Genomic DNA, 26,906 nt, shown 5'->3' on the forward strand with positions numbered 1-26,906 from the left:
ATTTAGCCTAACTGTACAATGCTAGCCTCTGGCTTGTTTTAAGGTTGAACGTTTCTGAAAATGAGTCTCATTTTTGGCAATTTTCTCGGAATTAATCCTGCTTATGAGCGCGATTTCCATCTGCTAATTTTCTCTTTTTTTCTGTTAAAATCAAAAACAGAAAGATAGATTTTTAAATCAGAAATTAAAACTGTTTTTAATAGGTCCATAAACATGTTATAATTTATTCATTTAGCTTTTATTTCCTTTTGGCTTCCATCCACTTTCTCTCCTGAAGGTAATGACTCATGTTGACTCGAGCTCAAATGTCAGATTAAAAAATGTAGCTCAATGAAAAATATAATGACCACCGGCGTTTCTGTCCTCAATGTACTATTTAACGAGCTAACTGGTGTATCCACAATGACCTCTAGTGTTTAAAATTAAAAACAGTTTCTCTGGCACTGGCTACAACATTTTGTTCCAACAACAAAACCTACCGTCACCCAATAATGCATGTTGTCAAGGATAATTTTGAAAGTTTGGTTTTTCGGAGGGTGGGGGGGTGAATTTAAACAGCACTAATTTCTCCTCTTGCCACCCATCCATAAATATAAAAGGTGCTTTTTGTATTTTCTTTCTCCTTTATAATGTATTTCCCAATCCCTCAGTTTTGGTATGATCGAATTTTCTATTAATAACCCCACGACAAATTTAAGAAGGGATCAGGATGAACTCAAAGGATTATTTGAAGGAATGCACACAAACAAAATGTAAGAAAAAGATTGCAACGTTGCCTCTATTCTTTCAGACAGTACAAGAGGGATAGAGAAAAGATTTACAGTGCAGCGAACGCAGAGAAAAGAAACATTGGTTACTGAGACCAGAATCAAAGTCCAATGAGGTATTACTTCAGGGAGGAGGGTGAGCTGAAACACATGCTGTAAAATTAATTTTTCCGCTGGTTTTGACTCCACACAATGAGATGGGCATGCAGAGATGCATCAGTTGTGCAGCCAATGGCTCAGAATTCCCAGTAGCAGTCTGCATGGAGCGGGAGGGAGCTGTACAAACCTAGCCAGAGATTTTCTGTGTGGCTTGTATGATGATAATCCATCGACTGAGCGGTTAGCTCCACAAGGCAACATTACTGGTTTCACAAACTAGAGGTTCATGTCACATAATTCCCACCTATCATAGAATTTACAGTGCAGAAGGAGAACATTTGGCCCATCGGGTCTGCACCGACACTTGCAAAGAGCACCCTACTCAAGCCCACTTCTTTAAACCTGTCCCCATAACGAAGTAACCCCAATTAACCTTTATGGACACCAAGGGCAATTTAGTATGGCCAATCAGCCTAACCCGCACATCTTTGGACTTGCGGGAGGAAATCGGAGCACCCGGAGGAAACCCACGCAAACACGGGGAGAACGTGCAGACTCCGCACAGACAGTGACCCAAGCCGGGAGTCGAACCAGGGATCCTGGAGCTATGAAGCAACTGTGCTAACCACTATGCTACGTGCTGCCCCTCGCTGCTATCTTTCCACACTGTCTTTGAGAAGGGATATGTATCCTGCATCTGGGTCCCCGAGATGGTTAAATGTCTCAGCCATTAAGAATTGAAAGGAAGATTGGCAGACAATTGGACTCCCCTTAGCCAACCTAGGTTTATGCAATGCAGATGGCTTTTGTCTAGCTTTTGGATTTGGTCTCTGCATCTCACAATGCATCACTAGAGTCTCTTCAGAGATAACAAAGTGCCAGTTTCCTCGATACTGTCATGGTGGCTTCTTTTGTTTAAGGATCATAGACAAAGATAGTTTCAGCAATTTTAAACGGTCTTGGTCCAGTTTTTTTTAAATGTTAGAATCAGCTCAGTTAGAGGTTGTGGCACCCTTTCAAAATGGCAGCTCGATCTCAGAGTTCAGCTGCCCAGTGCTAAAACAAAATTCGAAGTGTGGGCTAAACCGGTGAGAAACTCCCCAGGGCCCAAGAAATTGACACCAAATACAGTGGGGAACTTGCTAGCAGAGCTGGCAGGAAACTCCCTGAAAAACCCGTCACCAACAAACTACAATTTGTGGTGGGGAGGGAGGGATCATGCCCATTATGTGTTCGCATTCATTCTCATTAGCTCTATTGGAGCTCTGTTGTGCTATGTTTTAACCGGAAGTGACATCATTAGTCCTACAGCCAGAAATAGAGAGAGAACGAAGAACAGCAATGTAAGAGATAAAACACTGTAAATAAAGCTCCGTTGTTATAAAACTCCGTGCTCCCTAGTGTCAACTAGAACTACGAAAATATGCTGGTTAGAAGAAAGGTTGGGGGGATAAAAAGTTAGAAAGGTACGCTTATCACGTGGCGTGACACATGTTACAGGGAACTAACAGTCTAGGTGAATCTGAATGATAATCTGCATGCAAAACAGATCGTACATGCCTGTGATAAATAAGAGTCTGAAACTCAGGTTATTGCCTCGTGTGAAGGTATCAAGGGAGGTTCCGAAAACACTGTTGTGAAGTGTGCATACAGGAAATCTCCACTTGTAGAAAAATTGTGGGAATTTTTAGCATTGTGGGACCCTTTGATGAAAATGTGAAGCGATGGAGCATTTTGACTATTTTGTGCAGACAAAACGGCTGAAAATAATATGGTTCCCACTTTCCTGAGAGTGTGTGCATGTGTGTGTGTGGGGGGGGGTTTAATCTCCGCCATAGTTGAGTGCAACCTGAGAAGTGAGGCATTAAGACATACAAGCAGACTGTGGATAGTGTTAGCCGAAACCCTTGGTGATTGCAGAGCGCTATAGATTCCATTTAGAAAACGAAGAGGGGAGACAATCGGGCACTTTGTCACTTGTGCTCAAAAGACTTGCAGAATATTGAGATCAGAGATGTGCTGAATGACACTATACAGGACAGATTGGTTTGTGGTCTACACAACAAAGCAATGCAGAAACGTTTGTCAACTGAGAGTACTCTTACTCTGCAGAAGGCTACGGAAATTGTTGTTTCCAAGGAGCAGGCTGCAAAGTAAGCTCAGCTATTGTGTATCTGGAAATACAAAATGGCTGCTGAATCGACACTGAAGAATCTCAAGATACATACATGTTACCAATGTGCAAATCCAGGGCATTCTTCCGGTGAATGTTGGTGTAAAGACATGGTATGTCTAAGCTGTGTAAAAAAAGGTCACAGTGTGCTTGCAGGAAGATAAAGCCAAGTAAAAATAAGAACAAACCAAGGCAGGATTTAAACAAAATAAAAGGAGAATGTCCATGCTACACAGTAGGGTTGAGAAAGTCATTCACAGTCAGAGGAGGAATTATCACTGAATGTGCTGGCCATTACTTGTACTACACAACGATGCTGCGTCACTCCACTGATAGACAAACAGCCAGCAAGAATAGAATTTGACACTGGGGCAACAGTCTCGTTGGTGCCAGAGACCATCTACAAGGAGAAACGTAAACATATTCCCTTAAGGCCATCAAGGACAATATGAAGACATACACGGAGAGGTAGTTCCACTGAAGGGCCACATTGAAGTAGCTGTGCAACTAAGCAGATTTTCCTCTACATTTGGTAAAGGATAACTATACAACGTTGATAGGTCAAACATGGCTGGAGAAGAATCTATTGAATTGGCCCAAGTCAACAAGATAACCAATGGAGAATCCGGCCTCAAAACATTTTTTAAAAGCACACTGTTGTGGTCGATGGTGAACTAGGAAAAGTATCAAATCTATTACCGTTGAACAAGAAGGAAGCCAAGCAAAATGTTTGAAAGCAAGGTTTGTTCCATATGCTGGCTGGTTTAGCACACTGGGCTAAATAGCTGGCCTTAAAAGCAGACCAAGGCAGGCTAGCAGCACAGTTCAATTACCGTTCCAGCCTCCCCGAACAGGCGCCGGAATGTGGCGACTAGGGGCTTTTCACAGCAACTTAATTGAAGCCTACTTGTGACAATAAACGATTTTCATTTTCAAATTTTCATTTCATATGCTATCAAGACCAAAGGTGGAGGCGGACTTAGAGCGACTTGTGAAGTCTGGAATCTTGGAACCTGTCAGCATCAGTGGATGGGCCTCACCAGTAGCTCCAGACAATAAGAAAGATGGATCCGTAAGGATTTACAGGGATTTCAATGCCAGCATAATTCCAGTCTTATGTGCTTAACTGTACCCATTACCTCACATTGATGACTTGTTTGCGGGATTGGAAAGAGTCCAATATTTCAGCAAAAATGATCTGAACAAAGCTTATTTACAGATGAATGTGGACAAGAAGTTACTGGAACTTCTTACAATTGTGACACAAAAAGGCTTGGTCCAGTACTGAAGATTGCCGTTTGGTATCACATCAGCTCCTGCATTGTTTCAAAGGGCAATGAATCAGATCCTGAGAGGACTGAGCAGAATCCAGTGCTATCTGGCTGGCATCCTAATCACTGGAAGAGATGAAGAGGAACACCCGCAAAATCTGGATGCCATTCTCCAGAGATTGGGAGATGTAATCTGAGGGTCTGTAAGGACAAGTGTGAGATCTTCCAATCCTTCATTTAGTAGAGTATTTGGGACATGTAAATGACACCACTGTCATTCACAAATCTCCTTCAAAGATTAAGGACATGATCGAAGCGCCTGCACCTCAGAATATTAACTAGTTACGTTCATTCCTGGGATTGTTGAACTACTGTGGAAGATTTGTCCCAACAATTCTGAAACCATTACATTACGTCTTGTGCCAGAACAGGAACAAGAAGTGCAAGCGTTCAATGCAAGAACGCATTCCTGGTAGCCAAAGTAGCATTACTTATAGCTGAAGTTCTTGTGCATTTTAATCCCACGTTACCCTTACAGATAGCTAGCAATGCACCTCCAAGTGGTAGGAACGGTGGTCTCTCGCATCATGCCATCGGGTGAAGACCCATGCATTGACTTCTCAAACCTTGAGCAAAGCCGAAAGTAACAATTCCCAGATTGAAAGGGATCATTTTTGGAGTGAAGAATTTGTATCAATTCCTATCCATGAAAAAGTTCATATTGTTGATGGAATATTGTCCATTAAGCACCATTTTTGGACAATCACGGAATTATGCGACTTGGTGCAAGTGGAATGCAAAGATGAGCATTGCTTTTGTCTGCACATACTTATACCATTAAATACGGACAGTCCAGTCTACAAGGTAATATGGATGGACTTCCACGATTGCCACTGCCAGGTAGTTCGCCAGACTACTCAAATGGGAATATCCTCAAGTAGACAACACACCAGTCACTTCTAAACAAGTGAGGAAACACACTTGGAGTGATTCAATACTCTCAGAAGTGATGAATATGGTATTACAAGGGAAGACTACGGAACTAACACCTAATCCGAAACACTCCAGAAGATTGGAGCTGTCAGTACAGTCAGGAAGTCTTCTATGGGGGCTCAGAGTGATTATTCCGCCACCAATGAGGAAACGGATCTCAGAGAAGCTACATGAAGGCCATTGCGGAGTCATTCGCACAAAGAAATTAGCGTAGTTATTTCTGGCGGCCTGGACTGGACACAGAAATTGAAGAGAATGCTAGAACATGCTCTTCCTGTGCCAAAGTAGGAAATCTGCCCCTCTTAGCCCTGCTACATCCATGGGAATGGCCTGAAGGGGTTGGCAACTCGCGGATGTGGTTTTTTGCAGGACCTTTTGAAGACAAATGTTCTTGGTAAGGTCGATGCGTGCACCAAGTGGCCAGAGGTGGCTGTGATTAAATTTAACTCATCGGAGAAGGCTATTGAGAAACTAGAAGTGTTTAGTTGTTTTGGATTCCCTGAACAACTGGTAAGTGACAATGGACCTCACAAGGATTCAAATATTTCTTACAAGAAAATGGCGTTCGACATATACCACCCTGCCAATGGACAAGAAGAATGTTTTGTCCAAACCATGGAACATACTTTGAGAGAAAGCAGGGAATAAGATTCACTGACCATCTTAACAAGTTCCTACTGGTGTACAGGAATACCGCACATTCCTTGACCAAGACCTCACCTGCATTACTAATCATGAGAAGACAACTATGTTCCATGCTCGATCTGCTGAAACCTCTGATAACTAAAGAGATTGTACAACAGTAACAGCAAGAGCAAGTGCAAATGGAACAGTGGGAAAGCAAGGCAAAGCATAAAGTTTTCCACCCCGGACAAGGAGTTTTGGCTAATAATTATTCCATAGGGGAGAACTGGGTTCTTGCCGCAATCCATGCAAAGACTGGTCTTGTCTCTTACACTGTCCAGACCAGAGATAACATTATCAGGAGACATGTAGATCAATTGCTGGCAGGAAGAATGCAACGGGGCCTGCGCAACATCCAGCTTCAGCCCTACAAAGTCATGATTTGACCCTTCCTAAAACACCAACACTGAAGACACTGTTGAGGAAAACCTCACCTTCTAATCAGACACAGGGACAACCTCTAGTTCCTATGTCAATGCCGATGATGCTGCTGCAAAGGTGAAAACACCGCAGGTTACCACCAGTGTGAAGACGACGACACCAGAGGTTCATCATCAATCGTCAGACAGTCTGACTTATTGACTATTGTTCATATGTACTTGTTTTGAACTTGTTGGGGATGTTCAATTTAAGGGGAAGAAAATGTTATGCATTTGCATTAATTCCTATTAGCTCTAATGAAGATCTGTTGCATCAACGGAAGAGATGTCATAAGCCCTAGCGCAGGAAACAGAAAGAGAAAAACAACTATGTAAGAGATACCACACTGTAAATAAAGTTCTATTGTTATAAAATTCTGTGCTCCTAGTATCACACCTCCAAAACACAGCAGTCCATTCTATAGGCAGGGTGCACCAGTGGTGGGGAATGAAGTACTAATCAAGCAGGCTATTTTCTTCTGGTTGATGTTCAGCTTCAGAGTGTTGCTGGTGTTGCATTCATCCGCATTCCTGACTTACGCCTTGCGAATGATGGAACGGTTTGGTGCATTAGAAATTAGTCACTCACTGCAGCATTCCAAGTCTCTGACCTGCTAGCAACACAGTATTTATGTAGCAGTTTCAATTAGGTTTATGGTGACCCAGAATACTGATGGCAATACCATTGAATGTCAAGAGGTGGTGTTGAGTGTCTCTACCTTTTTCGAGATGATTATTGGCTTACACTTTTGTGATGTGAATGCTACTTGCCATTTAACAGTTCAAGGCTGAATATTCTCCACTTCTTGCTGCAATAGGTATGGACTGCTCCACTATCGGAGGAATTATGAATACAACAGGATGGCAAAGTGGTTCGCACTGCTGTCTCAGTGCCAGGGGCCCGGGTTCAATTTCGGCCCAGAGTGTCTGCCTGAATGAAAATGAAATGAAATGAAATTCGCTTATTGTCACGAGTAGGCTTCAAATGAAGTTACTGTGAAAAGCCCCTAGTTGCCATCATTCCGGCACCTGTTCAGGGAGGCTGTTACGGGAATCGAACCGTGCTGCTGGACTGCTTGGTCTGCTTTCAAAGTCAGCGATTTAGCCCTGTGCTAAACAGCCCCTATAACAGCCTGTGTGGAGTTTGCACTTTCTCCCTGTGTCTGCGTGGGTTTTCTCCGGGTGCTCCGGTTTCCTCCCATAGTCCAAAGATGTGCAGGTTAGTTGGATTGGCCATGCTAAATTCCCCTTAGTACACAAAAGGGTTAGGAGGGTCCAGGGGGATAATGTGGGGCGTGGGGGCCTAGGTAGGATGCTATTTGCAAGGGTCAGTGCAGACCCGACGGACCGAGTGGCCTCTTTCTGTACTGTAGGGATTCTATGATGATTCTACAACTCAACACAGTGCAATCATCAGCAAGCATCCCCATTTATGAACTTAGGATGGAGGAAAAATCATTGCTCGTTGCCCAGAGCTAGCATGCCAAGATCATGTTTGCAGGTAAAAATTACTTAACAATCATCCACTGCAGGTGTGAAGTTCTACTCATCTCTAATTTACAATATCCAGTGAAGGAATTCGGATTTACGATAAATGGCCTCAAAACAGAAGATTCAGCCTCTATTATTACAGCTTGTCCAGAAATATGAAATGCCTACACTGCAATTAAGTAAGAAATTAAAAGTCACGAATTCCATCTTTGTCTTTTCTAGCACTAATTATATGGTGTCTAATTAGCTTACCGACAGGAGTCTCCACGTAACGGAACGAACTTCTCTTGGAACACCCGACCAGCTGTACTTTCTTAGTTCTTCTGCAATAAGGTAAAATAAAAATTAACATAACCGTACACTGCCTCCTAGCCAATATCAACTCCACAAATTCCAATAATAAATAAATAAATAACCTTTTATTGTCACAAGCAGGCTTATCAGTTCACTGCAATGAAGTTACTGCGAAAACCCCCCAGAAATGCTGCATGTTGGAAATCCGCACACTGTTTAGAAAATGTGCTTTCCCCAAAATTATTCCCTTTTCCACATCAAAAAGTAATTCATCACGGAACATTAAGCAAGCTGTTTCCAGTACTCTGAAGCTCAAATTTGGCAAAAACACACATGCTATGATTTGTGAACACCAACATTTTAACTGATTAACCCTTTGGAGGATTAAAGGAGCATTTATTTTCTCTAAACAACCAAGCTTTTCCTCACATTAAATGAGGCAATACGCAATTTAATATCGACCAGCATCTTGTGTCACGTGACACAAAATATATTATTCACTCCTGTGCTTAATGTGATCTATTTTTAAGGTCACAATATCCAATGTCAATGTCTAAATAAAGCCTAAAGATAGAGTTTAATTACTATGTGATCAGGGAGGATTTTGGATAGGTGGATAATTATAATATTTTACTCCATGTAAGTATGAAATTGCTTAATCAGCAACTAAAATGACAAAGTTATTTTCGATGAAGAAATGTTCTCTGGTATTGCACGTTCTTGCAATGCTGCTGCATTTCTACAAATTACTGCCGAGCACAATTTCAATCCAATCTGGTAGAAAAACTATGGTAGATGTGTGAACAAGGTTACCCCAAAACCAGAATTCTTCATCCATTCTTTTTGATACTATCAGTTCTAAGTCAGAGTCACGTTTCATGCTTTTGACTGCTAGTCAGTGCAGATAAACAAACAAAATGTTAATTTGTTCCTCCAATGTGCTTTGTGATTGAGTAAATTTGACAATCTGTTTAAAGAGAATAAGGGCAGGAATGCACTCTGGTGAATTTCACAGGAGTAAGCAGCAGTAGAGCTATATTTTGATGCACTATACCAATCTGCATTTTAACAAAAGAGTTAAAAAGAAAACAATATTCAAAACATATTGAATGTTTTCCCCAATTGATCTTTCCCAAAGAACATGGATGTTTTGTTGATATAAAAATGAAAAGATTATTTTAGGAATACTTCAAAAGAGTCAATGGTCAGAATTATCCAGCCGCTCACACCAGCGGAATCTTCCAGTCCCACTAATGACGTGCCCCCACCGAGGATTTCCTGGTGACAAGTGAGAAATGGGAAATCCCGTCGACAACGACAGGACCATAAGATCCCACCACCGGGAATTGGCGGACCGCCTCGTCACTGCTAGGTTACGGGGAAATTTCCACATAAAATTTTAAGCAATTGGAAAACTAAATTGTTCTAAACTAAACTAAACCTGCTCCATGTCTTATACCTACACATAAATGAAGGTCATATATTGAGACCTGAGCCCAATAATTATATTTTTTATTTCTCTCAACCACTCGGTCATCTAGTCATGTCACTTTTCATTTTCGTCCTGTTATGGTTCCCGGACCAGACCACAACAATTTTTCAATTTGGAAACTGTGAGGAAAGGGTACTTTGCTCCAGGAGACTGACAACTAGGGATTTTTTATATTAAACAAACTTTATTATTAACATAGGATTAACCCCATTAACATCAAGGGACAAAAAAAAAGATTTTCGATTAATAGTTAAACAGTTCCAAAAAAAAAGATTTCCGGAACATAGAACATAAAGTGCAGAAGGAGGCCATTCGGCCCATCGAGTCTGCACTGACCCACTTAAGCCCTCACTTCCACCCTATCCCCGTACCCAAACAACCCCATCTAACCTTTTTGGTCACTTAGGGTAATTTATCATGGCCAATCCACCTAACCTGCACATCTTTGGACTGCAACCGTGTCCACTGATGACAATCTTTGGGGCATCGGACTTGCCGGAGTTTCTTTCGGGGAAAAAAGCCAACATCTTGGCCTTCGCCACTCTGACAGCCCAGTGACGAATCCTGGTTGGATGGAGGTTGGCGGTGCCACCAAGGGCCTTGGCATGGTTGGAAAATATTCTGAGATGGAAAAAAGTAAGTATGCCATCAGAAGGTTGGAGGAAGGGTTTTACTCCATCGCTTTCTTCAAGCATCAGATTGTGGCCAGCAACTGGGGGGGTTTAGGGTCAGGGATCTTGCAGTTTTCGAGCTATTGCTGTTAATTTGTAAAAACGAAAATAGACAAACTGTTTGTATTATATGTGAGAGCGTTTTGTGTGCATGTATAATTTTTGCAATGGTTAGAATAAAAATATATATATTTTTTTTTAAATTTAGAGTACCCAATTCATTTTTTCCAATTAAGGGGCAATTTAGCATGGCTAATCCACCTAGCCTGCACATATTTGGGTTGTGGGGGCGAAACCCACACAAACACGGGGAGAATGTGCAAACCCCACACAGACAGTGACCCAGAGCCGGATCGAACCTGGGACCTCGGCGCCGCGAGGCTGCAGGGCTAACCCACTGTGCCACCGTGCTGCCCTGAATAAAAATATATTTTTAAAAAACCTTTCTATCTACTTCCAAAATTTCAATTAAGCCAAATCACACAGGTCAAATGCCACTTATTAATAAAGTTAACCCTTAGTGCATTCATATTTAGTCACACAGTCCTTGGGAGAGAAACTTTCAGAAGTCAGTCTGAGAAACACACCGACTTTCTTCAGAATCCAGACCAGAACTCTAAAAATCATACTAAAAACAACAGGCTTAGGGCAGGGCTGAAAAACAATACAAAACTACAAACAAACAGCCACTCCCACCAATGACATCACAACCTGCCTAATTGTTAACTCTTTGGTCACAGCTTTAGCAGGCATCATTTGAATACGCCAAATTTGTTTCCTAACATGACAATAAGAGACACACAATAGAATATACATAATAATTTCCTACATTCATTACGGAGTGTAATGTACTATTATGTACTTTTATTCCAATCTATTCTAACCATTACTATTCTGTCTTCCTACTTTCCTGCTAGAGTGCAACACTTGAATCTCCTCTGAATAAGGCCACAGCTACCCTCAAGTCTTCTCTGGTATTCTACGAAAAGCTCATCAAAATTCTCAAAGGCCCTTCTTAAAATCAGAAACCCAACTATCTCTCAATTTTGCTTCTTCACTTTTCCTAACCAGCACATCTATTGGGGTCTACCTTCATCAACATCCTCCGCATTCAACATATTCCACCCTGCAGTTCACAAGCGCTCGGCATCCAGTAATGTAGTTCTTGGGTGGTGTCACCTTGCCCCGGCCAAAGCATCCTGAATAGCTATATTCTCTGTCACATCATAGTAGCAATGTGATCTTAACCATCAAGTCACATTTAGTACCTTCCCCAACTTCTCTAGCACTTGCTTGTACTGAGTGCGTCATCTCATCCCACCCCGCTTACTGCTTGTTCTTCGAACCTCATCTCATCCCACCCCACTCACCACTTGTTCTTTGAATACCTCATCTCATCCCACCCTGCTCACCATTTTTCAAGTTCTTCTAGTCTATCACTCTCCCCAGGTCCATCCTGAATTTCTCCCCAAGAGATTTCCCTTCCAGACACTGCACCGAGTGACACTTATCCTTGCCGATTTCAATCTCCATCTTAGTTGCGTCTTCATCTTGAGTTTATGGCCTCTGTCCTCAAGATCATCCCACATATAATCTCTGTCACCCATATATGTAACCAACCCTCCAATGTTGCCAACTCCCCTGACCATTCTATCCACACAGTTTCAAACTGCTCCTCATTATCCACATTCTCCTATCCTTCCAAAACCACTTATTTCTAGGTCCACCCTCAAAGAAAGTTTTGCCTCAAGTCACTTACAATTACAATTTTATTAAAACTCATCAGTTACCTAGTCTTTGACTCTTCATTCACCACAATACTTCTGAAGCCATCTGTTTTGGTCTGCAGCAAAATCTTTACTCTCACTCATCATTCCCATTGATATGGGCCACCCTGCTTCTGCAACCCTTCACTTCACGTCCAAGGCGTGTGAACCTGAGCGTTTCGAGTGCAAGGATGGTGCACAACACCATAATTTTTCAAACTATCAAAACCACCCACCATTACAGGAGCAATGTTGAGTGCAAAGACAGACACAAATTATTTTCAACATTACCAACCATTTCCTTAAACCCATCTCTCCAACTCTCTCAACTCCACCTCCAATAAGTACAAGAAGCTCTGGACTTCTTTGTCACCAAGATTAGGCTATCCATTCGGCTCTCCACAAATATGGATATCATATTCAACCTTGAATTGAACTAACAGCCCCATGATGTCTCAATCAAAAAGACTGCTTACATTCACCACCATAGCATCACCCACCGCCATCCCTACCTCACTCCATCTATCACTGAAACTGAAATCCTGTCGCCATCAAATTCAACAGACCAGTTGTCAGTCTCCACCCTCCATAAACGTCAGCTCACCCGAAATTCTGTCGCAACTCATCTGAGTGAGACTTCGGACAGAGTGTGGGACATTTGGTGAGGAAAAGGAAATGTCCTCCTAGTGCTTAACATTTAACTGCAAGTATTATTTAAAGTTTCATCCAAGGCCCAAGTAGAGAGGTGGAAGCTACTACTGGCAGCAGTTAATTAATTTAGGGGACTAGATGGAACTGGGTGGAGGCGAGCAGTTGGTTGATATGCGGTGAATAGTTGATAAGTGATCATGATCTATTTTCCGAACATCAAAAGTAGTACTGACATTGACGATATGAATAATTGATATCGAAAAGAAAAGAAAGTTATGTGACTTTTCCCAAGGACATACATGACGGAAAGGCTGACTGGGTATCTTTGTTCGTACAAGATGGAATAAGTCAAGCAAGAAATTATCTTGAGTGAGAAGATGCAGAATCCAACGGGAAGATGACACTGATCGGAGTAGTCTACTTTATAGACCCCCAACAGTAGCTATACTGCAGGACGGAGAATAAATCAGAAGATAATGAGGGCATGTTAAAAAAAAAAAGCAGTACATGAATCATGGGTGATTTTAATCTTGAAATCAAATTGGTGGAGGTAGCCATCAGGAAGAATTCATACGAGTGTATTTGGGACAGTTTCCTATAACAATATGGTGTGGATCGGGCTACTTTGGATCTAAGTGAGTGGGAAAAGACTTGGCAGATGGGATATAATGTAGGAAATGTGAAGTTATGCACTTTAGTAAGAAGAATAAAGGAGCTGAATATTACTCAAATGAAGAAAGACTGCAGAAAGCTGCAGCACAGAGGAATTTGGGTGCTCTCGTGCATAAATCACAAAAAGCTAGCATGCAAGTTCAGCAGGTAATATGGAAGGCACGGAATGTTGGTCTTTTTCCAGAGGAAATGGAGTACAAAAATAGTGAAGTCTTGCTAAAACTACACAAGACACTAGTGAGATCAAACCTGGAATACTGTGAACAGTTTTGGTCCTCTTATCGAAAGAAAGATATACTGGCATTGGAGGCATTCTAAGGAAGGTTCACGAGGTTGATCTCAGATATGGAGCAATTTTTTTTATCAGGAGAAGTTTAATAGTTTTGAGTCTGTACTCACTGGAGTTTGGAAGAATGAGAGGCAACCTAATTGAGACATATAACCTGTTAAGTCCCAGAGGGCTTAACAGGGTACATGCTGAGAGGTTTAGACAAAGACAATGAATTTACATTGCAGAAGGAGGCCATTCAGCCCATCGAGTCTGCACCGGCTCTTGGAAAGAGCACCCTACCCAAGCCCACATCACCCTATCCCTGTAACCAATCCCCGTAACCCAACTTAACTATTTTTGGACACAAAGGGCAATTTAGCGCGGCCAATCCACCTAACCTGCACATTTTTTTCCAGGACCAGAGGGCACCACCCATTTATGGCAGAGATGAGGAAGGACTTCTTTTTTCAAATGGTAGTGGATCTGGAATTAATTAGTGGAAAAGGCTATAAAGGCTGGGTCATTGAGTATGTTCAAGGCATAACTAGACAGATTTTTAATCAGTAAGAAAATCCAGAATTATGGGTATAAGGTGGGAAAGTAGAAACTCTACTTTCATAATCACATTGAATGGTGGAGCAAACTCGATGGGCCAAATGGCCTACTTCTGCTCCTATGTCTTATGGTATTAATATGGAACAATTCAACTCATCCATTACACCTGCTTTGTTCACCTGCATCGCCTCCTATCTTCTCCACCTCTCAGCCTCCCTGTCACTCCCATCCAAATGCCTCAAATTTAAATTTCACTGCCTTAGGTTTAAATTCCTTCATGGCTCTTCACCTATTGCTATTTCTGTAACTTGCCCCAAGCCAAAAATCCGACCAAAAATCCTTCAACTCGACTTTCTTGTCTCCTCTCTTTCCTTCACCCCACTGGCACACTGAGACCCAATTTTTGATCTTCTATCTTTCCTCCTACTCCAACCCGTTCTCCTCCTTAACATCCACTTCTTTGAGAAAACATCCAAGTTACCATCCTTAATATCCTCTCCTTTGACTAAACACCAATTTTCTGCTTATGTCTCCATGAAGCACTGTTGGAAACTTTCCTATGTTAAGGCAATTTAAAACTCCAAGTGGTTAAAAGTTTCACACACTGCTTTCAGATACTAAGAGATGTCAATACGATAGCATATCAAACGCAACAAGGAGTGGGGGTGTGAAAACAACAAAAATAAAGTTATAATCATATTTTTGCAGTGCCGTCAGATTCTATTCTGCATGTGTGCAGTTAGAACACAGCAATCCCATGAACTTCAAATATAAATAATTCCCTTAAGGCTCAGCAAATATATGCAATTGAGATTAAATCAATCTATAATCATGCACATATATTTAAATGCAAATCTGCAATATTCATTTTGCCACAACCCACCAACTTTGTGGAATTCAACACCTCAGCAAAACCTGTATTACAACTCTTCCAACAACCTCTCAAGAGGACGTGTATGCTAATAGAACATAGAACATTACAGCGCAGTACAGGCCCTTCGGCCCTCGATGTTGCGCCGACCTGTGAAACCACTCTAAAGCCCATCTACACTATTTCCTTATCATCCATATGTTTATCCAATGACCATTTAAATGCCCTAATTCACATATTAAGTTTATGAGATGATGGTAGAACATGTTTTCCAACAATGCTGCTGATTTGAACTGTTTCTGGACCACAGAGATTTTGCATGATATAAGGAATTGATTCAAGTCAGGCTAATGTTGTTCATTTATTACTGGTAATGATTTTTTTCTTTGAACAGAGCTAGCACACCTTTTTCAGCAATAAAACAAGTGTTATTTTGAAACCCAAGCAGGTTTAAAACTTGCGAAACAGGTTATGTTCCAATTTGAAATGGAAGAAACGAGACAAGGCAATTTATTTTAAAAGATAACTTTGAAAAAGTGCAACAGCAGGCAAGTAAATGATGTTAAAAATCACAGCACAGAAGTATATTTTGCTCAACAGTGCCAACGTTGACTCCTGTCGATGCTCGGTTTTCCCAATGCACATTCTCACACATTTTGGGTGGCCTTAAACATGTTTATATAATTGCACACAACTCAGAGCCTTAATAGTGGAGATGTCCACTCTTTCATCCCATGAGCTATATAAAACTTTGACGTTATATAGAAACCTCTGATGATACTCTCCAGGCCAATGTTCCATTTCTGCTCATTCTTCTTAATTGCTGGTTTGCCAAATTTGAAATTTTAGGCCTGCAAGTTTGGAATAGGGTATTTCTGTAGTCCACAGTCCCAATTCTTCCTTCAGTTGCAATACGTAGATGACTTGAACTTGCAACATCCAGATGGCAGGCACTCGGGTGTCTAAATCAATACCATTTCATAGTTCCATCCTTCGACAACATTTATTTTATCAAACTGTTCAGGAGACCATAGAATCTATCAGAATGCAGCACAATATTTCTGGCATAATTTGATAAAGTATGGAATTCTCCCAACTAGCCCATGACGGGTTATGGTGGTGTGTGGGCGCGGTGAATCTGGCAGGACCCAAAAAGTCAGAAACTTGTCAGCATAAAATCACGTTGCAATTCTTCCAATGGCAGTGTCTTCCTGCCGACAGGTGGTGCAATCTCAATTTGCATCCCATGAATGCTTGTTGAAACAATTAAATTCCCGCTTGGCATCCGATCACGTGGGAATCTATATCAGTGTCAAACTGATTGCTAATGAATGGCCTGCACAAGGTGTCCTCAGTTCGGCAGAGACTTCGGTACAAGTGCAACAATTTTCTGCAACAGCGCTTTGCTGCTCTTAGTGCGTTGCTCATCACTGTGCTGGGGCATTCAGGTTCCTGTGCTCATCTCCATGCCACGTCTTCATGCACAGCCCCGTGCTGCTAGACCCATGGACCTTGCTGTGTCACTGAGTCAAATCAGTAGAGATTGTTCTTTGTTGTTTGTTTTAACTCCCCATAATTTGCTTTGTGACAAATTCAAAGCAGTTGAATGACAACACTGAAGTGTTGCCTCCAGTGCAGATGGAATGCTTAGCCACTTCTGTAAGGGCAACAAAAGGAGTTTACACTAAGTTGTAGAGAAAAACAAAAGTATTTTATTTAATACGTTAACTATTATATGCAGCTCCAAGAATTGCCGACTGAATCTTAGTCAGTCTGATTGGCCAACGCTATTTACACAAAGGTGCATTAACTGTGTTGAGTCCCCTGCCCCCTTATCCCCTTGTATTCTGCAAGCTCCACGGGTAGCGGATCATCTCCACCCCACGAGAAGCGTACGGTTATAACCACCTAGTTTCAAAAACTGGTTACACTGCAGATTTATTTTTCAGATCAGCATTGTTAAGCAAGAAGGTACATTTTCACTGCACTAGTCAATTTGCCAGCTACTGACTGGAGAAAAAGCAGCAAACCCCAGGAATATTCAAACTCATCACAGAGCACTGACTATTTTGTCTGCTAACAGCAAAATAGTCTGCTTTTTAAACAAACACGATATATTTACTGTGCAATGTCCTTTATACATAGTTTTCCTCTTATGTTCAAAAATCCAATTGCTGCAAAAGCAACTGAGTCATGCTGCCTGTTTTGGAGTTACAATAGAGCAAAACCCTGAGCAGCATTAGTGCCGCCCTTTCAGAACAACCAGAGGACTGGAGAGAAATGAAATAAAATGAAAATCGCTTATTGTCACAAGTAGGCTTCATGAAGCGAGCACTGTAATAGACAGATATCTAATTTCCACTCAGGTTATGTAAAATGTAAAAACTAGAAAAAAAGGGAAAGGATTAAAACGAAAAAAATTATCTTACTCTCCGTCATACACACACACACACACACACACACACACTTTATTTGAAATCAAAAGTGACTCCTCAATACTTGCTCAGAGTATGTATCGGCTGAGTGTAACATGCAAGATACTGAAATGGTTACCATCATTTACAAGACAGCAGGTTGCTTGCTACAAACTGAACATTTTGTTAATCATGAATTGTAAAGTTCACCTGGCTTTTGCGTGTTCTTACCTTTCAAGTTGAATATGATGCTTTTACCCAGAATACTGCAGATGATTTAATAATAGGATCAGAACATCCGTTTCTAGCTGTGGTTTCCAGATGGCCATATAATAAAACTGAGTAATTTGATCGGTGATTCTTTCCTGCATCTTGCATAAAATTAATATATTCTAAAATATGTCAGTCATATACTTTCCTGATAATTCACTGCAAAATATGTCTCAACAAACTTGCAGTAAGGACATTACAGTTATTAATGCTGCAGTCCAAATATCACACATCAACAATACTGAATACCGGTACACACCATCTGTACTGAAGCCAACTGTTACCAGAAGAACAACACCAAAAATTGAATAAACTACTGGATAAAATGTATAGTACCCATCACATGAAAAAGACATACCTCTGGAGTGACCGAAAAACTGTGACCTGATGGTGTGGGTTACACAACATCTATTACCACTCCAGCTTCTCAACACAATCTGAACCACAAGATTAGATTTCTGCTCTGTAATCACACTTCAAAGTCTATCATTCTGCACAAGATTTCTGTTGAGTTCAGATCAACATTACGAGTAGCTACTCGAGCATTGTATATGCACTGGTTATTCGAGCCAACAGCATTGTTTTTGTGGCACTTTTCTATGATATTAAGTGTACAAACCTGATCTTATATTATAGTAATCATTTTAAAACAAATTAACATGCTCTACATTACTTCTACAGATCTAATTGTAACATCAAACCTCATGCCATTCGTGTACAATCCCTTTAAACCATGCTAGAGACAGTTTACTGCATTTCACTTTTTCTTAAGTTGGACAAAAAAAACACCTGCATGGGTTTTTTAAATGAATGTTTCGTCAACAATATTGAATTATTTGAAGAGGTAAGAGAATGAGTAGACAAGGCCAACATGGTGCTTGTGGTATAAAATGGAACTTGAAATGGAACTAAATAAAATGCCACATAATGAGACTCAACAAATGTCAGGTTGTCAGAGCATAGTAAGTGAAAAGATCAAAAGGTGGCTACTAAATTGGAACCAGAGGCTGGGTATTAAGGTAGTGGGATGCTGCAGACGTCCAAACTGGGGCCACTGCTGTTAACCATATGCATAATTGATTTGGGGTGAGGAGTTGGAGGTATGGAGTTGAAATTGTCAGATGATTTGGAGCTAGAGGAATTATGGTCGAAGGATTCCACTTTAATTCCAACTTTCCACTTGGGGGATGAATTCAGAATGAGGAGACAAACACAAGATGGCTACTGACAGATCAAATGAAGAACGTGGGACGATTTTTTTTCCCCCACCACTGAGTAGCAAGAATGCGGAACGTGCGATTAAATGGATGAGAGCAGCGCGGTGGCACAGTGGTTAGCAGCGCCAGGGACCCGGGTTCAATTCCAGCCCTGGATGACTCTGGAGCTTGCATGTTCTCCCCGTCTGCGTGGGTTTCTTCCGGGTGCTCCGGTTTCCTCCCATAGTCCAAAGATGTGCAGGTTTGGTGGGGTTACAGGGATAGGGCAGGGGAGTGGGCTTAAGAAAGATGTTCTTTCAGAGTCAGTGCAGACGTAACGGACCAAATGGCCTCCTTCTGCACTGTAGGGATTTTACGGATTTTATAGTTGATAACTTTGGTTCCTTTCAGGGAGGCTTGGTACATACATGAGGAAGAAGGAAAGATACTGTTCAGGGGGTAGGGTGGGGGGAGATATTTGAATGAAAGTATTTTTGTGTAGAGCATAAAAACAGGGGTAGGCCAGTTGTGTTGGATGTGCGGTGACTCCAATATAACATGTTAACACTCACTGCTGTCCAAACATAGATTCAACATATCTTCCATGGTCCTGAAAAAATAGAATTGTCTGGTTTATGAGAACCTCTAATATAAGATGCGAACCAAAAATTCATGATACAACTCAATTTGTCAATTATATATTATTTTTGGCCGGGGGGGGGGGGGGGGGGGGGGGGGGGGGGGGGGGGGGGGGGATTTAAATCAATTCCTTGTGTTTAATTAATTAGATATCTGATACTGAATCTATTTTAAAAGATGTATGAATAGAATGGAGTAATGCAGTCAAGGCCATGAAGCCACAATGAAAACAAGTGGGACTTAATTTTATTTCTGTCACTTGAATAACCATTGACCACCAAGCTATATTGCGCGCGCTGTGGCACTAAAATTCAGCAGGGTTCACCAATCTACAGTTCAGGTTTGCACCAGTATATTCAGCACACGTCCACACAGCAAGCGAACAATATTATAGAAATCTCAACAGCTTTATTTCAGAGGACACAAGCAATTCAAAGGACCACATCTTCCCCCATCCCTTTCCAAAGTATGGTGATATGAAATCTAACTTTTAGCAAAATAATTCTCAGGTGACTGCACCAAAGTCAGTTAATTTGCATCTTTATTGTATTTATATTTTTTGCATACAGCATCAGAACACTACTGATGTGGTGAAGATTAGTGATCATGTAAAATTGCTCCCGTTATTAGCAGAACTCACAACTCAGTATTAGGAACAGAGGAATATAACAGGAATAGGTCATTTAGCTCCTCAGGCCTGTACAGCCTTTCAATGCGATAATGGCTAATCTGCAACCTAACTCCATATCCCTTAATACCTCAAGTTAACAAAAATCAATCAATATCAGATTTATTTATTTTTTAATATAAATTTAGAGTACCCAATTCTTATTTTTTCCCAAATTATGGGGCAATTTAGCGTGGCCAATCCAACTTGCCTGCACATCTTTGGGGTGTGGGGTGAGACCCCCACAGAATATCAGATTTTAAATCAACACTGATCTAGCCTCAGCTTCCATTCGGGGTAGAGAGCTTGACGTTTCTATCTTTATATGTAGAAATGATTCCGGATTTCACTCCTGAATGTCTGTCTCTAATTTTTAGACTGTGCCCAGAGTCCTAGGCTTCCTATCCAGCAAAAATAGTGCACACTAGTACAATTACATGGCACAAAAACTGTGCACCAATGAGTCAGGAGATGGAGAAATTTTAAGAAATGCAACAGATAGTAACGTCAATTATATTGGAAGTCCAACAAAAGTTACGCTACCATATACATTAACCAAATTAAAAAGTCAACCTCTACACCAACTTATTTTATTCCTATTCTTTATCTTATATCCTCCCACTGTCAATTTCACTAAATATTACATCAAAGAATCAAACATTATTTTGTAAAACTCAGAATATTCCATTTATGTTCTTCCTAAATCCACTTTGGTTAATATAGTGTGAATTAGATTCCACTTGTACCCCTCCTGATACGCAATGTTGCGTAGTGGAGCTCTCTCACTTGGTTCTGGAATTGGATCATGATCAATCTCCACATATGTTAACACAAAAATAACATATTTCAATAGCACTTTACATTATTTGTTTCAGATTACATTGTGATGGGAAGTATATCAATATCGTATGGACAATTCTGCAGCAATAAGTTATGAACCTGCTTTGAACACTCACAGGAATTACACCCACAGCAGATTTGGCACAATTACAGATTCACACTATTAGAATGCTGTGAGCGCAAATGGAATAGAAGATGCAGGGAGTTCAGTTTTACTCCACTGATTAGATAGGGTATATAAAAAGGTGTTTCTTACTGGATGTGTGTCAACTTCATAAGCCAAGAGACTGAAGCCTAGCCAGAGGCACTGCAACACTTTCTTGGCAGATGTATTTAAAAATTGCAATTCAAAAGATCCAAATTAATAAATTGTGCTTCATTTGTCTATCAAGCAAACAGAAAGGAAAGAAGATTTAGAAAAAGTCACACTTACCCAGTCCTTAATTTACAAATAGAGCTTGACAAAATTCAGATGCAACAAACCAGCGGCTAATTCCACACAATACTTCCTTACTGGCAAGAACTGGCTCTTCATAATAACTTATATTTATATAGTACCTTGGATGTAATAAAACTCCAAGAGACTTCACAGAAGTACTATAGAACAAATCAGAAAGTTTACATAATGAGATGGTAGGTCAGATGAACAAATGTCAAGTTCGAGGTATCTTTTAAGGAGTAGCTGAAAGTAAGAATGATGTGGAGATGCTGCCGTTGGACTGGGGTGGGCACAGTAAGAAGTCTTACAACACTAGGTTAAAGTCCAACAGGTTTGCTTCAAATCACTAGCTTTCGGAGTGCAATAGGAAAGCAAGGGAGAAAAGTGAAAAGATGTGGGGAGAGTAATCCAGAGTTTAAGGCCAAGGCAATAAATACAGGGTGTGATACCAATGGTGGAATAATTAAAATTAGGGGTGGTCATCAAGTCAGAATTGAAGAAGTGCAGATGTCTTGGACAGTTGTGAGGCTGAAGGAGATTATGTAAAAAAGGGAGGGGGTGAGGCAAATGAGTGATTTGAAAACATGGATGAGAATTTTAAAATCAAGGCATTGCTTGACGGGATCCAATGTTGGTTAACTAACACCAAAGCCAATCGGTGAATGGAATTTGGAGAGAGTTAAAACATGGGCAACAAAGTTTTGGATGACATCAGGTTTATGGACAGTAGAATGTACAACTGCAGCCAGAAGTATGTTGGAATAACATAGGGGTAACAGAGGCACAAATGAGGATTTCAGCAGCAGATTTGCTGAGACAGGATGAAATCAGGCACCTTTAGGGGTGAAAAATAGACAGTCTTATCATCAGCGTAATTTTGATGTCAGAAGCTCACCTCAAAGTGAAATATGACAGCCACATTGCGAAAAGACTGGTTTATCTCAGACTGCTGCCATGGAGGGGGATGGAGCTGGTGGACACAAAATGGAACTTACAGCAGGAACGAAACAACAGCTTCAGAGGAAATTCTTGCTCATCCAGTACAGATAATTTAACAACAGTGGAGAAATAGAGAGAGATACGGTAGAGCTGGATCTCATCAGCATATGTGAAAACGAAGTGCTTTTGGGGTTTGTCACTGAAGGGTAACACAGATGAGAAATAGGAGGGGATACATACCTTTGGGAATACCAGAGATAACATTGCAGGAGCAAGAGAGAAGCCTACCTAACTGGAACAGAGTGGAGAGGCATTGGAGGAGGAAAGTGTGGTTAACTGTGTCAAGGACTATAGACAGGTTCAGAGAAAGTGTACCTTTTTCACCATCACATAGGATGTCATTTATGATAAAGAGCTGTTTCAATATTGGGCCAAGTGATTACAGAGGTGCGGTGGGGCTGGAAGTCGAACATGGAGTTGCAGAAAAGATGGGGAACAGACTGGAGAGGGAAGAGAGGTTGGAGATGGTTGGAGGATAGAATGCAAGGACAGAGGAGCAAAGGGTTGGCACTTTGAGGAGGGGTGATGACAGCAGATATAAAAAAGGAGAAAGGGACAACAGCTGAAGAAAGAGAACTTTTCAAAATATAAGCTAAGATGGGGACCAGGAGGGGAAATTGGGTGGTCAGTGGCTTAGTGGAAATGGAGTTGAGGGAGCAGAAGGCAGTTCATTGTAAAAGATGAGCTCAGAGAAAAGCATCGAGAAGAACTAGAGTAAGATGTAAATTCAAGGATAGGCAGGTAGAAGTCGGCCAGTCTTCTAATGGAAGGGAGGCATCCGGTAGAGGCAGCTGATTATGGTCTTAATCTTTCCGACTAAGATGTCTATGACCTCCCATATTTATCGTTGGAAGCGTGGCTGGAAGAGTTTAATATTATATCTGTGCATGTACGTGTTCATTTACCTTCATGGACAGAGGGTGAGAAGAATGTGCACTCTAAACAAAACTATAGATCGAAATGGCTTGACCACAACAAAACCATATTGAGCAATGCTCAAATTTATCGGCATAAATGAGATAACAATGCGATTCGATTCATCCTAGCTATGTTCAATGCATTCTCAATAGGCTTTCCATTCTAAGAAACTACCTAACCTTTTCAATAGGATATATAAGATTTCAATTGCTACGCTATATTGTCCATTTCAGTAAGATTTTTTGCTTAATATATTTATTTCTCATTTTCCACAACACTGCTTTTACAACATTCACTTTAATTTCTTGGTTTTCTCAATTTGCGTTTCCAACTTTTATTCATACATCAGGATCTTACAATTTTTCATTTTATTAAATTTTGATTACTATTTCTTGTGAAGTTTGAGTCTTGTACATGTTCCTACCTCCTTGGCTTCCAAGTCATTTAGGCACATTTAAAGTTACTTATTTTTGCCTTCAGACTGCCAGCATCCCTGTGATGACTGCATCTTGATGGTGGGAAATTATTGGCTTTCCTTTTTTACCACATGACATTTGTACAGTTCTTTATTCGGTGGCAATTCCACAAGAGAGTACTATAACTAGCCCGACAACACCGCTGCTACAGAAGTCAGTATCCAAGGTCAAACAAAAAAATCTATATTTGTTCAGGGATAAGTAGAACTATCACGCCTTCAGGTGCCACTTGCATTTATTCTGTGCTCCTCTAAAGGAATATCTTTGCAAAGAGGGAGAAGTGGACAGCTGGTGCAAGCACAGTATTAAGGGATCAGAAGGTTTAAATGGCAAAACATTGGTAATGTAATAATTTATTGCAAAGTAGATAAAGGCCCCAATTTTAAAGGGACAGCTCATACAGAGAGACATGGGTCGGGATTCTCCCCTACCCGGCGTGACGGGGGGTCCCGGCGTAGGGGAGTGGCGCCAACCACTCTGGGGTCGGGCCTCCCCAAAGTGGGGAATTCTCCGCACCTTTGGGGGCTAGCCCCGTGCCGGAGCGGTTGGCACCAGAAGACTGGTGCAAAAAACCGGCGCCATCAGCCTTCCAGGCCCGCCGCCCGGCAGCGGGGCTGGCCGAAAGGTTTTCGCCGGTCGGCGCATGCGCTGGCGGTGACGTCAGCGGCCAGCTGCCGCTGATGTCACCACCGGCGCATGCGCGATGTGGGTTTCTCTCCCGCTTCCGCCATGGCGGAGGCCGTGGTGGCAGCGGAGAAGAAAGAGTGCACCCAGGGCTCTGGCCCGGAGTCTGAGCGGGGGGCCCTGATTGCGGGCCTGGCCACCGTGGGGGCACCCCCGGGGTTCGATCGCCCCACGCCCCCCCCCACGACCCCGGGGGCCCGGTTGCGCCGCCGATCCCGCCGCCACCAGAGGTGGTTCAAACCTCAGCGGTGGGAGAGGCCTCCCAGCGGCGGGACTTTGGCCCATCGCAGGCCGGAGAATCGCCGCAGGGGCCTCGCCGATCGGAGTGGCGTGATTCCCGCCACCGTCACTTCCCGGGTGGCGGAGAATCTCTGCCACGGCGGGGGCAGGATTTTTGGCGGCCCCAGGCGATTCTCCGACCTGCTGGGGGTCGGAGAATTTCGCCCCAGGATTGTGGCAATCTTAACAGCAGGTCTTACTAACATCAACATTTCTGGATTCACACCGACACCCGGCCGGATGCAATATCTGGCCCAGCAGCGGGTAGCCGTAATTTGGCAGCAGGAGTGCTGCTGAAAGCATATGGTAACCGCCTCCCGATAATTAATGTGGTGATAGAGGAGGGGAGGGGTCAGGAAGGAGAAGTGGGTGTGCAGGCCCAAAGTAAAACCTAGGTTGAGGGGGGCATTGGTAGAATTCCTGCTCTTCCTGGCCCACAAGTAGTTCCAACAGAAGTAGGCATTAAAAATGGATCTATTCTCTTCTGGCCAGTCAGCACCTTGAACTACTGGGTTACATAGGCAATGCAAGGTAGGGCGGCCCAGTAACACGGTGGTTAGCATTATTACTTCACAGCGCCAGGGACCCGGGTTCGATTCCCGGCTTGGGTCACTATCTGTGCAGAGTCTGCACATTCTCCCTGTGTCAGCGCTGGTTTCCTCCGGGTGCTCTGGTTTCCTCCCACAAGTCCCAAAAGACGTGCTTGTTAGGTGATTTGGAGATTCTAATTCTCCCTCAGTGTACCCTAACAAGTGCCATAGTGTGGCGACTAGAGAATTTTCACAGTGACATCATTGCAGTGTTAATGTAAGCTTACTTGTGACACTAATAAAGATTATTTCCACTGACTTCAAGTTAAGGTTGCATCATAGTACTGCCAGCATCATCAGACCATAACTTCAGGTGTTAAGTAGGTCATCGAACACCTGAAGAGGAAACCGAGGCCGACTCCAAAAATCGCCACGGTAAGATGACTTCAGGAGGGCAATCAGAGGCTGGCCAGTGACGTGGCCTAAATCAATATTGTAATAAAAGTGGAAACTTTAATAACATACAGTGTCCTTTAGGCTCAGGTGATGCCATGAGTATGTGGCTGTCCCAGCCTAAATGGTCAAACTTGAATACTTATCAGTTATAGGGTTATACCTCTGTGGTTTTCTATTATATGGCATTTTCAGAGAATTGGAGGCACCCGAAAATGTACTGTACTGAAGTGACAAAACTGACGCACGTGGGCAGTATAATGCAGCACACTCTTAAAAAGCTCATATTATCAGACGTACAAATCTGTAAAGCTCAGTTTCAAATGGCTATCAAAATGAAGAGGGAACAAGCATGGCAGTTACACCAGCAAAATGTTGAAAATGGACCATCACAGAAATAATAATTGGAGTTTTGGTAAATATTCCGTCTTTAATCAGTAGCATTTAAAGCTCTGAAAGACAGGATTTGCCTGCTGGAAAATCCTTAGATGGTTCTTCAGTAGACCAGGATTGTACAAGAGAGAATGAATGAACACTCAAAATCTAAATCTACTGGAGCAGCACAGCGACTGCCATTCTATCAAGCTTTTATTGGAAAGAAACAAACATTAAGAACTAATTCCATCTTGCAAGTCAAAGATACAGATCAGACTGTTAGTTCATTCCTGCTGGGCAGAAGTAATGCTGGTTTCATCAGCAATGATATGAAAGTTACAGAAGAACTAGCCAGGAAACTGAGTGAGAACTTTGGCCTACAGAACAAGACAATTCCAGGACTGGATTTGTCAGCTGCCTGACAGTCAGAACTCTTCCTATTCCTTTATCTGCCAAGTTTTCCTCCTCCTTCCCCCTTCCCATTGGTCCTCTGAAGGCATTGATGTCTTGCTGTGGTTATGTCACCAAAGGACTTGTTGCTCCATCTGCACGTTACAAACTGCCATTCTTCATGTGTGATCTAAAAC

General features: G+C 41.9%; 1 protein-coding gene across 6 annotated transcripts in view; it reads right to left on the reverse strand.

Annotated features, from left to right (window-relative positions):
* LOC119979117 (TBC1 domain family member 22B-like) overlaps window positions 1–26,906 on the reverse strand; it is a 355,807-nt gene that overhangs the window by 234,117 nt on the left and 94,784 nt on the right. For all 6 annotated transcript variants that reach the window (XM_038821122.1, XM_038821126.1, XM_038821121.1 and 3 more), the window contains one exon: window positions 8,150–8,220. In XM_038821122.1, the coding sequence (XP_038677050.1) occupies window positions 8,150–8,220 (71 nt within the window). The remainder of the gene's footprint in view (window positions 1–8,149; window positions 8,221–26,906) is intronic.

The sequence above is a fragment of the Scyliorhinus canicula genome, chromosome 15, assembly GCF_902713615.1.
Source record: "Scyliorhinus canicula chromosome 15, sScyCan1.1, whole genome shotgun sequence".
Taxonomy (NCBI): Eukaryota; Metazoa; Chordata; class Chondrichthyes; order Carcharhiniformes; family Scyliorhinidae; genus Scyliorhinus; species Scyliorhinus canicula.